Here is a 19,371-nt window from a genome sequence, read left to right as displayed (position 1 = left end):
AGAAATTCTCAAAAAGGTTATTTTTTCCTGACAAAAATCTCTTTTTCCCAATTTGAGCGGGATGTTTTCACTTCTGGTACATAATGTTGAAATATGAATGGTACAGTTGGAAACATTTCTTCATTACAAATACAAAGAAGTTACGAACTATGATCCTACGATAAAGAGTCTTGACACTAGAGCTTGTTGAATAACAATAGTAGATATTGGGAAAAATAGTAAATGAATTTTAGCACCAAGGCTATTTGCACCAGTATCATGGTTCATACCTCGTTTCATTTGGAATGAAGCAAAGTTTTTTTTGGAACATTCGCATGTTCATGTTGTGTACCGGAGGGAAGAAATTCACAGAAAATGGGGACTTTTTTTTAAAAAAAAAATCCTTTTTTCCCAATTTGGACAGGAATTTTATATTAGGGAAAATTACAAATTAGGAAATCACTGTTTCATTCCGAATACACTGTTTCAAACGGAGTATGAACCATGGTTCTACGATAAATAGTCTCGATGCAATAGCTGCTTGACAGGAAAGTCTAAAATTTACCTAAAAAAGTGGAAGTCTCAAAAGGGTTAATGTTTAGGGTTTTCTAGTTCGAACGAATTGTTTGTAGAGTTCTTAGAATAATGTTTAACGACAAAAAAATTTTAGTGAAAAGTTAGTGGTGGGAACAATAACTGTTCTGAATAGTGGTTTAAGGTCTCGAAAAAAAAACTGCTTAAAAAACGAATATCTATTCCATGTTTTTTGGCTTGGGATTTTTTTCTTTTAATATTTCATATTTAGCGAAGAAACAACAGTATGTTCCAGCTCTCTTTTCCCATCATAGTCTAACTTTAAAAAAAATACTGTATTCTGAAGAAAAATAAAAGGTAAGAGCCACCGCACTAAACTTTGTTGCTCCTGTTCCTTAAACTAAATCATATTATGCTGCTGCTATTAGTGAAACATTTTCTTCTGAAATATGAACAAAATTATGCAGCCTTTTCGGCTCTAATATTAGGTATTGAAGAGTATCTGAAACAGTGTTTCTGGAACGGCGGTGATACTTTTTTCTTGTCTGCGAGTTTGACTAAGCAACTCAAACAACACATTTCAAGATGTATAAATTTCAAGAACTTGATATCATGGTTAGGCAACCAACGTGGGACTTATGAGATCCTAGTTGTGTGAAAAGAGCGAAAATTTCCTTTTTCTTTTCAAAAGCCGCCTTTTTTTTTTAATGAAAATAAAGCACGTCTCAAAAATCCGGCTATTTTGCATCTCTAGTCCGGTATAACAATACAAAGTGCAGTTCAATCTATGTGCTGAAACATTTGAAGATTAATGTGGTGTGAAAGTAAAATAAGAAAAGTGTGCGTGTAGGTGTATTGTGAGGATCTGTTGATCACTTTAGATTTGTGTGTGTGTGTGTGTGTGTGTGTGTGTGTGTGTGTGAGGTGAGGTGATTTTTAGTTTAACGTCCCGTTCAGCAGCGAGGCTATATGAGACGTGGACCTACTGATTAACGTGGAATCCGAACCACATGAGCTCCTGCCAGGAATCGAACCCGGGTTTCGTGTGTGTGTGTGTGTTTGTGATGTGGCTTTACTGCCGAACGTATACGGAACAATTATGTCGTACTATTTAGTGATTAATTAATAGTAAACTGTACTTCATACGTACCCTGACGCAAATCAAATGAGGTCTACTAGTTTTACTAATGTATGACTCTTGTGTTGAATGATAACATTGGGTGGGTGAAGAAGCTGTCTTTACTTCAAGTAAGTCTAATATTTTAATTTTTCAAATGTATAGCTGTTTTCATAAATTACAATTATTTTCCCACACACACACGAAAAAAAATACATAACAGTAATACTGTAAAGATTAGTGGAAATTACGCGCTGGGGGGGGCGCTGTTGAGAGAGGGGCGCAACAAAAAGACTTGCCCCCTCCTATATTCGAAATGTTGTTACGCGGCTGGACTCCGGTCTAGAAAGCCGACATTAAGGACTTCGGGTGCTGTTGCACTGATTTCGCATCCTCGTTGCGATGGCAGCTTTCGAAAGCCAAAGAGGACATATTTCAACATTATTAGCTTCCAATCAGATAAAAAAGAGAGAAGCAGAAATTCAGACCAGAAGATTGGTTACACAGCGTTTAATCGGCATAGTGTTATTTATAGGAAGACAAGGAATTGTTTACAGATGGGGAGGGGGCAGTCAGAAGGGGCGCATTCATTAGATTATCTCAAAAACCATGGGAGTTTCCTTGAATTGGTCATGTTAGTTGCAAATTATGTGATTTTGCAAATTCATGTTACAAAGTATATTGAAAACACCAAAGCGCACAAACTGAAAATAAAGAAAAAATGGGAAGTAGAAGGAAAATCGACAAAAGGACAAACTGGACGAAGCACTCTCTTGACTTTTTTGTCAAAAAGATTCATCAAAATTTAATCAAGGTAATAAATTTGGACACAAAGTATAGCTTTTACGGACCAGTTGGCAATCTGTGTCCGCTACGTAGTCCAAGGAAAGGTATACGTATAAAAGACACAAATTGAACAGTTGTTGATGATTCAAGTGGACTTGCTTTGTACGAATGTATCAAGTCAGAGCTAGTTGAATGTGGCATTAAAATTTCGAATATTATTGCGTGTTCTTTTGATAGCGAGTAACATGAGCTTCTGTTACAATGGTCTTCAAGTGCATTTCAAAAGGGAGAATCCGTATTTAATTTACACTGCATGGGACACGACTAAATTTTGCTGTAGCTTATTCTACAGTAAACTTGCTCCAAGCAGAAAATTTATTTGGTTTTAGTAGAGGAATCGGCTGTTTTTTTTAACTTCTTGTTACAAGAGAATGACTGTCTGGGAGAAAGAGACTAAAACGAAAGTGCGAGCACCAAACTATGCAGACTCCAAAAAATTGATGACACAAGATGGTGGAGTAAACATACGGCACCTTCATCAATTATTGATGAACCGTTTTTGATAAGTAATACCAACTCAGGAAAGTTGACCCATTTGTTGAATGTTTTAAATAAAATATTGAATGGAAGCTTGAATTGCAAATCCAAATTCGCGGCCATAACTATGATAAAGCAATAGTCCAAATTCGAGTATGTTCTCGTGCCTTTTATCATGCTCGATATTTTTCTGGTCACAACTCCCGTTTCAAAATACTTAAAGAAATGGATTACTATACAGCTTGGAAATTGGTGTAAATCACTGCTAAAATTAGTTCAAAGCACTTTAAATTTCTGCTTGACAAAACAAAATAGTGTGCAATTGCCATGAATAGTATTTTGGAGGATATGGGTGATGTAGAAGTTTCACTGGAAGTTTTCGAAATTACTCCAGTTCAGAAATTTAAACAAATCTATTTCCGTATTATCGATTGTGCTACTTCAAGTATTGAGAAAAGATTTAATCCAAACAGATATTTTGAAAGATTGTTCATGGCCTAAAAAAAAGAAAAAAACTGAAACAGCAGACATTGACGAATTTCCAACAGAAGTCTTACGCACCAACCTAACCAAAGTTGATCTTAGACTCAGTGGGATCAAAGTGATGAAATTGATGTGAATAACTTAAATGAAGACGAATGACGGTTCAGAATCAGAAGAAGGTGACGAGAACTGTCAACTGCTCAGTGAAGAAGCATGTACCTTCAACGTTGTTTTCGTGCTGTCACAATCTGGAATTTTTTTTACCAATCTATATACAGCTTACAAGTTTATATTAACTCTGCTTTGTACACAGCTAACCTGAAGAAGGATCTTTTTAAAACTTAAAAATTTAAGAATAGATTAGATCAAACTTTCTGTGCTAAACCAAGATTTAATGTCTAAGCTACTTTTTATAAATATAGAACGAGACTTGTTTGTAAATTCAGATAAAAATTTGATTATAGATGAAGCAGCAATAACGAGTGAGAAACTTAAGAAAAAGTTATTAGTTTAATGAAGCATTTAGACATTAGACCTATACACCTGATCTAGGTAGAAGGACACTTCTTTTCTCTGTTAGTAAATGTTGTATTCATAATATGCCAATATTCTTCATCAACAGAATACAGTATTAGATATTCAAACATAATTTTACAGGTTGATAGTTTGAAATTTTCTTTTTATGAGTGAATCTAACGTAAGTACAATACGTACACAATTTATATACATTTCTTTGATTCTATAGGATCTTTTATATTTAGATTTTATACGCCTATGCAAAATCACTATTTTGAAGTAACCTACGTTTGTAAGTTTCATGTAATAAAGTATGAAAAGTACCAAGTATTCCTGGTAGTATTTATTGGTTACTTACCTTATATCATTGACCAAGGTATTGAAAATTTGTTTTTAAAGAATATTATGGTAGAATTTATGTAATTAGAACATGTAAGCATACTGTAGAGGTTTGCTATTAAAATAAATCTCCTATAAAACAATGCGGTATGTAACTTTACTTAAATGGGCCAATAATGAAATTTAGTAACATACGCAAGTGGACATTTTTTTTAAAAAGGGACACCTCTAGCTTCCTGCTGCCGAGGGCCCCCAGAGATGCCAGACCGCTCCTGATCCAGATATTAGTTCGACAAAGACCCTTTATAAAAGCCGACTTGTGTATCCCTTTGATGAGATTTGTGAATTCATATCACACACATTTCGGGGATACATTGGTCGAATTTAAATTCAACGTGAAGAGTTGAGTCGAAAAGAAAAAAAAACTTACAACAGTATGGAAAGCAGGTAAGCATCTTTTCATATTTCCTTGAGCATGCAATTCCATATCCTCCTCTGCTCAAACTTGATTGACATTGTTTCTCCGCATTTTTAGTTATTAAACATGTACGGAAGTTGGAAAACTCTTATAAATATCAAAATATGTCATCACCCATGGCACTTGTACCCATCTGGGAAGGATTTTGACATGTACGCATCTGGGAAGTAATCCTTCCTTACATCGATTGGAAAATAGTTTTTTTTTTTTTTTTTTTTTGACAGCAGATTGCACAATTTATATTTGAAAGTTTGAAGACAAACGTTTGAAGAAGGTACTATAAATACTACCATAAAACAATGAAACTAAATTGATTTGTAAGTAGGAGTGCATTGCATTTTTTATATGCTGTAACTAGTTTTTAAACAGAGACATATTTATATCAGATGGAAAATTTGGTGAAAATAAACGTTATACGGTTTCTCAGTTTGGATTTCAATTAATCGGTAATTTTCCATTATTTTTATGTCACCATTACCCTTAGGAGTACTAATGGGAACTGAATTTGGATTTAAGCGGCATCGGAAGTGTCACTGTTCATTACAGCCACTCCCAAAACGACGGATTCGACATTAATATCGGTCATTTTCGATCATTTTTATATCTACCCCTTCTCTTCAAAGTGCATCTTCAAAGTGAAGCGATAAAAACCATCCCAGGCCCAAACCTAATCTATGTTGAAAATTTGATCGAGATCGATCGGGTGGTTCGAGTTAAGTTACAAATGTACTCACTTTCATTATACGAGGATCATTTAACTCGAGTTGTGAAATGGAATTTAGTGAATCACTCACCTCAAGAAGCTTACAGTCCTTCGATGTAGTCTTCGCCAGGCTTTTGAACCCTTCGCCAGAAGTCTGGTAACCGTTGAATACCGGACAAAGCACCACTTTGTGAGAAGGCGTTGACAGTGGGGCCCTAAGGCACGAACAATGCTGGTAATGTCTCTGAAACGTTTGCCCCTGAGAGGTTCTTCCCTTTTTAGGAAAAGATCAAAATCGCAGGGGCTCATATCCGGGGAGTATGGAAGGTGCTCCAGTACCTCCCAACCCCCTTGTTGTAACAGTCTGTACTGGATTGGCTGTATGACATCTGACATTGTCGTGTAGGAGAATTGTTCCAGACTCCAGGAGGTGTGGACGTTTGCTCCGCAATGCTGGCCGCAAATGGTGACTGAAGTATGCAGCATTGACGGTAACACCCGGTGGAACTTGATGTAACTGCATAATTCCTTCGTGGTCGTATGACATTATCATCATCACCTTCACATTTGCTGGTTCTTGCCTAAGCTTTTCGGTCGTGAAGATTCTGGGTGGCGCCATTCACTAAACTAACATTTCAATTCAGCCTCGTAGGATCTTCCCCACAATTCGCCACTTGCAATAATGTGGTGCAAGAAGTCATCACCTTTCTCCTTGCAACGTTGAAGGTGTAGGCGCGCACGTTCCCACCTATGCCACTTTTGAACCTTCGTCAGAGCACGGGATACCCATCTGGCTGCAATTTTCCGCATTCCAAGATCTTGTGTTAGCATGCGGAACACTGATGCGAAAGAAATGTTCCTCTCCTGCGCCAGTTCACTACAAGTCCAGTGCCGATCACCATGAAACAGTGTCCGTTGTTTTGCAAGAAGAATTTCGTCCGTCGTCGTTCGCATATGCCCTCCACCGTGCATTTTGTCTGTTGACTGTCATCCCGCCTGAAATGCTGCAACCCATCTCGCCACTGTCCGATACGGTAGAGCACCTTCACCACAGGCCTCTACTAATCCCCTGTAAATCGTCCTAGCATTTCGCCCTCTTGCCACCTGGAATTTCATAAACACACCTGTTCTGCACGCGGAATCTTTGCGTACGGGAGGTATTTCATACAACAATCACTTTCACAATGTCTACTCGCCACATACACCGTAATATGGGACCGCAGAAGCATTGAACTGACTCGTACACATCCATGGAACACACTACGTTCGTAATTCGTCTCCTGCCCACACAACAGTAGAATCGTAGCAGTGTTGCCAGTTAAATAACTCTCGTATATATTTGGTCTAGGAATTAATTCGTGCGGTTGGTACGCACACATTGAAGCTGTAGTACAAACACAAAATACATAAATACCTTAAGAAAAATATTGTCCATCGCTAGCCACCACTTTCGCCCATCTGTCAGGCAATGTACGGATTCCGTGGCGAAAGAAGTCCTCATCCTTGGAAGCGATCCAGTCAGAGACCCATGTTTCGATATCTTCTGAAAAGTAAACCGCTGTCCAATCAAATCGTTGTTCATGCAATCGAACAAGTAGTAGTCCGAAGGAGCAACGTCTGGTGAATACGGCGGGTGGGGTAAAACTTCCCATCCGACATTTTCTAAATAGGTTTTGACCGGTTTTGCGACATGTGGGCGAGCGTTATCATGTTGAACAATACGTTTATCATGTCTGTTCTCCCATTGTGGTCGTGTTCTGGCCAGAGCTTGCTTCAAACACATTAATTGTCGTCGATAACGTTCTCCATTCATAGTTTCACCCGGTTGCAGCAGCTCATAGTACACCACACCTTTCATATCCCACCATATGCACAGCATAACCTTTGCACAGTGAATATCTCGTTTTGGTTGTGATGGACCTGGTTCACCTGGTTTCACCCAGGCCTTTTTTCGTTTAGGGTTCTCGTAATGGATCCACTTCTCATCACCCGTAATAATTCGATGCAGAAACCCCTTTCTGCTCTGTCGTTGAAGCAGCAATTCGCAAATGGTTTTTCGTCTTTCAACGTCTCTGTCTTTCAATTCATGTGGAACCCAATGTGACATCTTTTGAATCATTCCCATGGCTTTCAAGCGTTTGGAGACTGTTGTTTGATCAACGCCTAATGCTGCTGCAAGTTGTTCCTGCGTTTGACACGAATCCTGCCCGAGCAATGCTGTCAATTCTTCGTTTTGAATTTTTTTTTTTTTTTGGCTGTCCAGCTCGCTCTTGGTCTGCCAAGCCGAAATCACCACTTCTAAACCGTGCAAACCACTTCTGACACGTTCGCTCAGCTAGAGCATGGTCACCATACACTTCCACCAAAATACGGTGACTTTCAGTCGCACTTTTCTGCATATTAAAGTAATGCAGCAGGACACCCCGCAAAAACACTTTATCAGGCACAAATTGCGGCATGTTCACTTAACTACAAACTGGTGTTGTTGACACTTTAATCCACTGCCCTATACTACGAACGATACGCGATGACAGGGGCTTGCAACTCATGTGTGGATACACGGAACTGCGGGACGCTCCGTTCGTTGCGCCATCTCTTGTCCACCCGCACGAATTAATTCCTAGACCAAATATATATATATATTAGATAGATAGATGGGTAGGTACATAGATATTTCCATTATTTTGAAAAGTTGCGAGCTATAGCCTATATAAATTGAATCATACAGAAGTGATTCGAAGACGCACAAGACACTAGTATGACTGGTGAGGAACTCTGTGCGTATTACAATACAATAAAACTCCGTTTTGTGGTTATCGCAGCATTGCATTTACGATACATGCTTTTCTCGAGTTAGTTGCTAATGATCGTAACTACAGCTTTAAAATTCTTTCGCGTTCCCACTCGTATCGCTATTTCTCAGAACATTGTTTAAAACTTTTGATTCGAATCCTTACCCACTCTTTTCTTCGAAGAAATTTCGCATGTGAAACAGAAGGAACTCTTTTTCGTGAAATAATAGACCCCTATTTCCCGCGACGGAACGATCCACGATTTGCAGATCAAAATACATTAAAAACTTAATTCGTCGGATATTAATGTCGTACTATTTTTTTTTCATTCGAACATTTCTGAAGAAATTGGGTATATTCGCATTCTCGCACTAATTTAGGACCAGAAAAATTTGTAAAGTGGTAAATTGAAATCAAAAGTCCAAAGAAGATGCTCGAAAGTTTGTTCACAAACGAGATGTCTCTGCTTCTTTACGTATGCATCCACTTCGAATCTGTGGTCAACGAGGAACAGAACTTTGCATCGTTGACACTGGCGAACTTCAAATGTACGAAGCATCCTGGATCTCGGAAGAAGAGGTCGATGTTATTTCTTTAAATCCTGATTTAACTGCATCTTCCGCAGTAATTTCTCCTTGCCAATCACCAGTGACCTAAAATGATGGGTGCGATCTCCTTGGAGAAACGACAGTAGTTTTGAAGAATTAGGATTGGTTAATTAAACAACCTTATGGGGATAAAAGATTATTATCAGTCTACCATTTTTTAATACTTTGATTTGTTGTCGAAAAACGCTACAAATATATTCACAATAATATAAGCATTTTGTAATAAAAGTTTTACCATTAAAAATAGTTTTTTTATTGTTATAACCCCAAAAATATCAAAATTTGTGAAAAAACAAAAATCAAAGTGTTACGTAACAAAGGGGGAGGGGTTCGGCCTTGCGTTACGAAGTGTGACAAACAGGAGGGAGGGGGTAAAAATAGCGTTACGTAACATGTGGACAGCCCCTATAGAGAAAAAGCGAATATTAATAATAATAATAATAAGATAAAAAAAAGAAAACAGTTTTTTTAGTTTTCCAGAAGGAAATAAAAAATTTCCGGTTTTCCCAGGCCTCAAAAACACTACCTGCAACACAGTTTCTTCTGGCTTCGTACATTGTAGCTGGCCTCCTTCAAAAACGACGGGGCCCTCCTACATACACCTTCTGGCTACACCCCTTCCGATATTATACTCATCTGCCGACAAAGATTTGAGCCATGTTGTTACTGCTTGCTTGAGTTCCTCATAGTTTCCAAAGTGATTTGCACCCAAAAATACCCTAAGTTTCGGGAATAAGTGAAACGTCGGTTTTCCTGAATCCTTTCTTAGCGTTCTTTTGTAACAAGTGATAGCCTCCCATTTCGATCTTCTTCATGCACGCTGGTCTTTCCTTGACTAAACATAATGCACCATTTCCTACTGATGACTCGTTCATTGCACTATCACCATAAACATTATTTATTTGCCTTTAAATTTCATTAGGCTTAATTTTTTGCACGTTCAGAAAACAGACGACACACTCTGTACTTTACATTAATTATATAATTATTTCCCGAAATGGAAAGAGCTAAAAAGATGATATTATAAGTGATATATGGTATTTTCGATTGGCACCGCCATTTTGAATCGCTGCAAAAGCAAGTAGTGTGACCATGCAGCATTGACACTCGACTCGCACTGGGGTGAATGAAAGAGCTATTGTGCTGCCAAAATGTCTTGAGCCGTGGCAAAAATGCGAACTAAAGCTCACACCCTCACACACCCACGCGTTGAGCCAATAAGGGTTCAGCTGTTGCTAAGCGAGAGAAAGCGAGTGGAATTCTTTCAGCCGATACCAGCGCTTCCAACGGAAGACTAGGGATCAAGTCAATGTGGTATATCTTTAACTGCCGCGCACGCGATCGCAATGGTGAGGGGTCGGTGACACACGCGATGTGCAATCATTCTTTATTTTCTGGATTTCTCTCGTAATAATAAATTTTTGAATACATTACACGGTTTTAGTGTGTTACGGGTGGTCATGATATTTTTCCTTGAGACGCTGAATCGATTCCAGAAAACCATTTGCCGTTATTCAGTACCGCTTTTGTTTCATGTGAATCAGGGTTGAAACCGGAAACTACTCATTTATATCACAACGAAACAGATGGATTCGATTCTTAGGACCGTGAATCGATTGCCAGAACCATTTCTTGATACCTCTTCCCCTTTTTTGCATTGATGACTGTCGACAGACAGACACAGAGGCGTTCTAAGATTTCCGACACTTCGGCATAGAATAGTTTTGAATTATATAATTAACTAAATATTTAGTAATCTTTGTCCATTATTGTATAAGAACTAAAATTCTTCATCTTATTATGACAGATGCTGATAAGAGTAGATCTCTACTGAAGGCTTTCCTAACGCACGTACCCAGAGACCAGTGTAACAAATACTATGAATTCAGAGCAGGATTCAAACTTTCAAGAGGAATCGAAGAATCAATGGTATGTGCAGTTCATCAAGAAGCGGAAATGGGCATATGTGAAGTAAGTATTTTCCAATCGGACACTTATTTAACTATATTTATTGAAGTACAGTATGCGGAAAACAAGCAGTACTGAAATTCGCGTACGAATAGCGCGCAGGTGCAAAGTGGTATGAGCTGCGAGTGTCACATGTGCGCTCAATTGTGTGCGGACTAGCGTAGTGAGCAGCTGGTCCGTTTTTGTAGTTACAACAGAGGTGTTTATTGTCAAGCGATATTTCGGCTCATACGATGTGGGGCAGCATCTCACTGCAGGAGATGAGCGCGCACTTCTACTGCGTTGCTTTGGAACTGTGGAATATCAGCAACATATGGTGCAGTGATGAAAGCCATATATACCTTGGTCGCTCATCAATGGACAGTTATTGACAGATTCTTGTATGATTTGCGCGATTTTACAATACATGTCGTTACAACAACAATGGATGGAGCAAGATGAAGCTATTGATGGCACTGCAAGTGAGTCACATGTCCTTCTTCCCAAGAGACTTTGGACATAGTTTGATCTCCCGTGGAACGGATTTTCCATATCCTTCCCATTCACCTGATCTCACGGCTTCAGACGTTTACATATGGTGTATACTGAAGGAAGCAATTTTCCGATAGACCCCTACCACTATACCAGAATTGAGACAGAGAATTCGGTCATTTGTTTTGTCGTTCCAGCAAGTCATGTTCATTAACATGTTCAACTATCTGCAGGACCGCTATGATGAATGTGCGTGACGTAATGGTCAACATCTTGAACAAATGTACAGGCACGATTGCTCTAAAAATTTACACTATATGTTAAGTAACATTTAGTTGACATCCATTTGACATTATTTCTTACGTTTCATTATATTGTACAACAAATAAACGCCAACGATGTGATTTCAGTACTGTTTATTTTATCGCACACTGTACTATGTTCTTTCCAATGCTGAGTGTATTATCTGGTTTCATAAAGCAAAATCTAGAGTGCATTTTTTTATACCGGGTGTTCCAGAATTCTTTCCCTGATTACAAAGATTCGTCATAAACATGATACATAGACAAATACTTTTTATCTTGAATTGCATGTAACATATTCAAGTTTTTGTGTACATACTGTTATTTTGTTTGTTAGAGGGCCTAGTGACACCGTAATAACAGCAGAATCGGATACCATTTGCAGGAACAGGTACTCAAACCACGAGAAAGCCCAATGTGTCCTCTAATATCACGAGTACAGTCACCAAAAACATTCTAGAGACAATTCCAGATATCATAGCATACACAAGCAACAAATGTTAAAAACATCACTGGTATGCTAAGTTTAAGGAAACAGGCAGCGTCAATGATCTCCCTAGAACAGGCAAGCCTGGACCTAGTGCGCAGATCATTCAGACAGTGAAAGACGCCTTCGTGAGAAGTCTTAAGCAATCAGTCCGCAGAGCCTCACGTGAGTTGCAGTTTACTAAGACATTGTACCGCATCCTACACAACTTCTTTTTACGTGCATACAAAGTCCAGATCGTGCAGTCCGTACAACCAACGGATTACAGTGCTCGTTATGACTTTTCTGTTGACATGTTATCTGAAATAGAGGAAGATGTTGAGTATCTGAAATGTGTCCTTTTCACAGATGAAGCCACATTTCAATTGAACGGTGTTGTCAACCGACACAATGCTAGGATCCGAGAATACCCAGGCTGTGAGAAACCGGCAGAGACAGCCCTAAGCTGAACGTGTGATGCAGTCTCATGCACACAAAAAAAGTGAAAAGATGATCACAGCCAATACCTATCTTGATATGTTGTAGTTTTGCTGTGCCATAGATTCAGGACATTCCGGGCTTAATTTTCCAACAAGATTCTGCGCCACCTCATTGGGGATTAGATGTCCGTGCCTATTTGGATACAGTATTTCGGGGAAGATGGATCGGGCGTGATGGTCCCATAAACTGGTTTACCAGTGAACGACATTGCAGCATTACGGCACAGAATAACTGAAATCATAACATCCATCCGTCACGTAATGTTGACCAACACATGGATATACAAACACTTGAATATGTTACATTCAATTCACGATAAGAAGTGTTTGTTTGTGTGTCATATTTTATAACCTATGAATGTCTACAGTGAGGGAAAGAATTCGGGGATACCCTGTATTTTTAGAAGCTACCGAAGCAATTTGATACAACATAAATATTCTACCCAATATAGTATTTGTGCCTGAATGTCTAAAGCTGCTTCAGTAGTTCCACTAATATATTATCTTGACCATTGTAGCTATAGTTCATTCAAGGAAAAAATCTTTTATTATTATACAATATGTTGAATATGACGACGATTGAGTGGCATTGTGGAAAATTGTAGTCCAGAAGAAATGTGTTGGGTGCAGAAATATTCATGAGAGCTGAACTATAAAGAGAGTTCGTTAGAAATACGTAAAATTTGGCAGCATATTGAAATTTTATTTTTAGAAGCCGCATATGCCGGCAAAACACAATGGTAACACACAGCGGATCGATGGCGTATACATCTGGTTGTACTAAGGATTGTTCCAATTCTTCTAAGCCTTTTTCCTAGTTAGGTGGGGTCGGCTTCTCGGATCGCTATATTCCACTGGTTTCTATATTGTGCCATATCCGCTGTGACAACACACTGTATCACATCGTTCTTTATACTCTCTTCCCACTTCTTGCAGTCAAACGTATTCGATAGTTGTTAAATGTGAGTGGGTTTTCACCCTCATTTTCAGTAGGATCATTGACTGGTTAAAATTTAATGGGGACATCAACAGCGAGGCTGTTTCTCTGCCACTACTTTTACGACGTAAATATCGCAGTGATTTCTTTACATGTTTTCCCATTTTTGTTGGTTTGTAGTTACTAATTCTCGTGTAAATTGGCCTTTTAGGCTGTATTTTGTACGTTTCTTAAAGAAACAGGGGTTCGTCATTTTCATATACAGGGTGTTACAAAAATTTGTCACAATATTTTAAAAATAGATTCCTTACATCAAAATAAGAAAGAAGTGCATAGTTCCGTAGTTATAGTGTGCCGAAAACCTGAAAAAATGAACTCCAAAGGTCCATAGTACCAAGATATGACTGAAGAACTGGTATGTGACCTATCCACATATCTGTTTAAGAATGCTCCAGTACTTTACATTTAGAGAGGTAGGTGGAGAATGATCACTCCCAAATAACTTCTCTAAAAATGATTGTGCAAGTACTGGAGCATTCTTAAACATATATGTGGATAGGTCACATACCAGTTCTTCAGTCATATCTTGGTACTATGGACCTTTGGAGTTCATTTTTTCAGGTTTTCGACACACTATAATTCCGAAACTATCCACTTTTAAGCACAGGTCCATATGAACATTATTTCTTATTTTGATGTGGAAAATCTGTTTCCAAAATGTTGACACTTTTTTGTAACACCCTGTAGATAACTAATCTGTTCAGATTACGTTCATTTGTTCTTTTTCTGTTGATTAGAATGTTACTTTTTATATTTCATTTTTCAGGGAGATTCAGGTGGACCTCTGATGTACGACAATCATGTGCAAGGCTTCTGCATATATCACACGGTGGTAGGAGTAATAGCTGCATCAGTGTCGCCATGTGCTTCTCCCGTGCCAGCTATATTTACCAAAGTGTCATATTTTCTTGATTGGATTGAAACTGTGGTATGGCCATGACAGAATATCTAGTTACGCATTTGTTATTACGATTGCAGTATGTACTATGGAATATTGTTTTCAACATCCTATAAATCTTAGAGATTGATGCATATTTAAAATTGACTTACAAACTTTAGTTTTTTGCAAGTACTTTTATATTTAAATTAAGTGAGAACAATGATGAGAAAAAATGATTCCAGGCAATACTCAGATTCTCTTACGTCTCCAAAGTACATTTTCAAGATAATTCGAAAAAAAGTCAGGAACAAAATATATTTCTTTTTTCTAGTTCGAAAAAACAACAAAAAATGAAGAAAACTGGTTCACTTGCTGCTTCGGTATGGAGTGTAATTAGATTTATGCGACTCATTCCCTAAAACAGCGATAACATTTCCTAATGCTGAGAGACCTTGATTCCCTCTTTGAAATGGTTACCTGTCGCCTGGGTTTTCTAGCTTGCTATGAAGCCACCAAATAAAATAAAAAAAATATAAATATTACTTTTTTGCCATTTTATCATTTGTAACAGAAGTACTATGCCCTTCCTTGGTAATGTGAAAATCTCATGGCTTGTGTTCATTGCTATTGCACCTATAACTTTACTGGCAGTCCTGGAATAAAATACAGACTAATTTTAATCTGGCGACTGAATGTAAAGCAGGTATTACAGACTTCCCGCACCGAAAGAATTCGAATCCAAAAGGAACTTCAAACAACTAATTTCATCATTTATCTATTTACAATTATATTGTACGAAGCACCTTACTTCGGTCTTACAACCTATTTTATAGTTCATTCAAATTGAGATTGGTAAAAGGGAATTTTGTTCGTATCATTATTCATTTTAAAATTGAATTTGTGTTATTATACAGTTCAGAATAGTTTGTATGACGGGACACACTATATATGAATTAACCTTAATAGAGGCCTGGAATACGAAGTTTTACATAATGTATGTGTAGCGATAAAATGATAGTAGCCTTCGGGAGGGGTTGCCTCTACCACCCTCCCCGTGGATCCGCCAGTTCTGTGACGAATAAATATTAAAATTATGAACCTGAATTAGAATATTCTAGCATTCTCACTTGTAAAAGAAATATAAAGGCAGGCTTGTCTTAACATTCTTTGTTGGTTTCTTTTTCCTCTAACACTTGTGTACCACCATAGGGTCCTTTGGGAGCCCAGAGATATTTAGTGCAGTCTCTCTCTCTGAAATGAACAACGTACCTAAAAGTGTGTTCTTGTATTTTACCCATGGGTATGTTTAATATATTGAACGCAGAATATAGTTTCCTATTTTGTATAAAAAAAAAAAAAAAAAAAAAGGGTCGTAAAAAGACCGCAAGGTAATAACCATGTACGTAATCAATTACTTTGCTTGTTTGGTAAGACACAACAAGAAAAAGAAAACATATTACACAATGCTCAATAGATGGTAGAAACTACTGATATATTGTTCCCGACAGTCACTCCATTATTGATATAATAAAGTAAGTTGTGTTAGTAATAAATAAATTCATTCTTACATTACATTATTTGTGACCTTGTCTTTTTCTTCCTAATATTACTGTTTGAGACAATAACTTGAAACCTGCTTAAATTTTTGAACAGCTTGTAAATAACAGTCCTAGTTTCAAAGGGCTAAAGGCCATTAATTCAAGCAACAATCCCAAGAAGATGACATGACTATTCTGGGTTGTAGTTGCGCCTGTTGTCTGCTGACGAGGTCATCAAGTATTTCTTTTATGACGATGATGTCGGTAATGTCGAAAATGACAGTCTGAGTTCGAGGGAAATGCAATAAAGTACTGTTTTGAAATGTATCTGTATAAAATTTCTGTACGAAACACCAATTACTTATTTTTAATTGGGGTCTTTAAGGATACCTTCTATGCTATCTTTTGCATTGTCATTGATGTCCTTTTAACCCTTGTATATTACCATGAATAACCTGTCAATTTGTAGATTTAGACTATTTTAGAACAAAAACAAAAAAAAAAGCTAATAAATTAATAAGTTTTTATTTACTTTTAAACTTTCAGTACCAGCAAGTACCTTACGGCCATAAACTGCATCCAGTGATCTCTTTGCAATAAATAAATATATATATATATATTGCAAAGTTCAAAAATATCCTGATTAAATAGCTCCTTTTAATCCTAGATATTGTAGCTTACGAAAAGATGATTATGCGCAAAGAAAAGTCTTCAAACTATAATAACTTTAGCTATGCCAGTACAAGGTTTCGAACAAAGCGGAACTCGGTGACGACGTCTAGTTAATCACAATTCTGAAGTTACTGTACTTTCTATTTGGTTCTTTGTTTCATCAAATGAACTCAGAATGGTTGGTAGGTTCAACTATACATACTAAAGGCAGCATAAGTTAAAAGTGACTTCGAAAATCTATCGCAAATTATGTTTAAATATCCTTCTTAGTATAAATTCTGTTAAAGGCAACAAGAACTAAGGACAGCCTCAAATATGGCTATTTTTCACATGTCGGCAAACAAACTAGTTTTATTGATAAAAGTTTGTCAACGGATGTTATTGTAATTGTTGAGGTTATGCTGAACAAATGCCACTAGAAAAACCCCGCCAATACAAGAATGTATCGAAAAGTTGAGAGACATACCTCAAAAACCTTCAAAGCATGTTTTGAATTGTTTGACGTAGCCAGTAAATTCAAGAATAATTAATACTCTCTTTCGCTGCGGAATTAAACTTTCGGTCGATTCCTTCAAAATTTTATTACTACTTTGTATTGGGCAATAAGAAGACGAGCATTTGAACTGTTACGGTAGTGAAATTGCTTATTTATATACATGAAACAGATCACGCCAAAACAAAACTAAAATAAATAAATAAATAAACAGTAATGCATTCCGAATATTTTAGTACTAATTGTATACAACCTTGGTGTTTTTAAATATTATATATAAATTGAACAGTTTTAATGGCTTCACATTCAAAATGATGTCCTTTTTATTGCCTAAATTGATGAATTTTCTGTTCTAATTTGTTTGACTCCGTTTGACGCTATCTAGTATCGTATTTTCCTACCGGTTGTCAGCGCATTATCACTGCTAAATATTCCATATACAATGAACGACTGAAGTCTAATTTCGCAGCGAAAGAGGTACTAGTGAAATCTTAATACTAGATTTGTAACAACCCTGTAAACAAATCTCATTATTGATATAATTTGTTTCTACAATATAAATTTTGTTTGTTGTACAAAAATGGTTTGGTTATTGGTGTGACCAGCTATATTCCTTCCTCGAAATACTTGCATATGCAAAGCTAAAAAGGTTCTTTCACAATTCTATTTTTCTGGAGAACTTGAAATGCCTCATTAAATTTGTACTTTTTTTTTTTTTTTTTTTTTTTTACATTGTTTCATGAGTTCATCTCTATCAATTATCCTTATGTTAGAGCTGCTCGCTAGGAAGAAGGTTGACCAAGTAAGAAAAAGAAATACAATATTTGAACACACATCAATCGAATACTTTTTTTTAATGCATCTCGAAATAAAATGTCTTCAATAGCGCAGATACCAATTCTTTGGTTGTTTAATAATGGATAAGCAAACGTAATGTGGTCTTTATGTAGCTCTCACAGTCGTTCTTTAATTTGAGAACGTAAAGGTCTAGAAATACTTTAACAGGGTTTTCACAAAATACGATTAGAGATTATCGTAAATAGAACCTTTTCTAATTCGTGAAAAACAAAAATATCACAGTGGATTACGATGTCGTATAGAAAGTGATTTTTATGTGAATACTAGTATAGTTCAATTTTAGTTAATTCGCTCTTCAATGAAAGAATCACACGGATGGTTTCGTAGTGATCTGTAGAGGCGATGTCCCGAATAAAATGGGGACTTTTTTATATTGCGACACCAAAGTAAGACTTCAAATTAGAAGTTTCAATAGTTTGTTTCTACAGGCGTTGATATACACATTTATTAGGGTATCGTACAGAACGTGATACTGTATATGGAAATATAGTTCACTCTCAGCTTTAATGCTGTTTCGTTACTGAAGTTTTGACAAGGTAAGCTCTCTCGCTTGATGTATATATAAAACACATTTCTGATTGTTGTGGAAAGTTGCAATTTAGCATGACTGTAGGTTTCCGGGACTAACAGACAGGAAAATTGTCAAAAAAAGGGACGAAGAAATTCACATAGGCGTTTTCTTGGGTTACAAAACCCTATCTTTTAGAGGATTGAAATAGTATTTGAAATTCAGTAGAATTGTGAGGTCGAAGCCCCCAGCTGGGCATATTTCCGGAATATGAAGAACACGAAATTCAGTGTCGATGCGAGGGTTCAGGGCGAAGCCCCTAGTTAGCTAAAGACTAGTATTTTTCTATAACCTTGTCCTTCGTCGCTAGTCGATAATAATAATACTTATCATTATGCAGGGCAGGGCACTGTACTGCGTTCCCTGTTTATAAAGACACGAAAGAATAAAGTGATTTTCGTACATGTGTAGTGTACAAATTGTACTTTCAAATCAGATGAGATACCATCATCTACTATTCATGTTTTTGCTGTTGAAAAAAAAAATCTTGGTAGAATAAAGAGTACATTAGTATCCGATTTTAAGTGGGTAAGGATACAAATGGTAATTAATTTTGAACAATGAGAACTAGCAATATGTTGGGATAGAATGTAAAAGGGAAGGGTCACTTATGAAGAAAGACATATTTATTTAGAATATAGTCTTGAAACAAACGAAAGACGTATCAATGGATTATATAGTAATCCGGTATGATCATTGTTTCTACACGAACTGGAAATATAACACTCACTGAATGTTTGGAAACCTAATACGTCTTTCTCATATGAGAGAGAGATGATATATATA

General features: G+C 37.0%; 1 protein-coding gene across 6 annotated transcripts in view; it reads left to right on the top strand.

The window, feature by feature from the left end:
- The window catches only part of LOC145674484 (serine protease persephone-like), a 146,695-nt gene extending 130,870 nt beyond the window's left edge, over nt 1-15,825 (top strand). For all 6 annotated transcript variants that reach the window (XM_081744600.1, XM_081744602.1, XM_081744603.1 and 3 more), the window contains 2 exons: nt 10,680-10,843; nt 14,343-15,825. In XM_081744600.1, coding sequence (XP_081600726.1) covers nt 10,680-10,843; nt 14,343-14,516 — 338 coding nt within the window. In that variant the 3' untranslated portion in view covers nt 14,517-15,825. The remainder of the gene's footprint in view (nt 1-10,679; nt 10,844-14,342) is intronic.
- The last annotated feature ends 3,546 nt before the right edge of the window (nt 15,826-19,371 follow it).

This window comes from Thermobia domestica, chromosome 17 (genome assembly GCF_964235325.1).
Source record: "Thermobia domestica chromosome 17, izTheDome1.hap1.1, whole genome shotgun sequence".
NCBI lineage: Eukaryota > Metazoa > Arthropoda > Insecta > Zygentoma > Lepismatidae > Thermobia > Thermobia domestica.
This window is presented reverse-complemented; position numbering and strand designations above follow the sequence as displayed.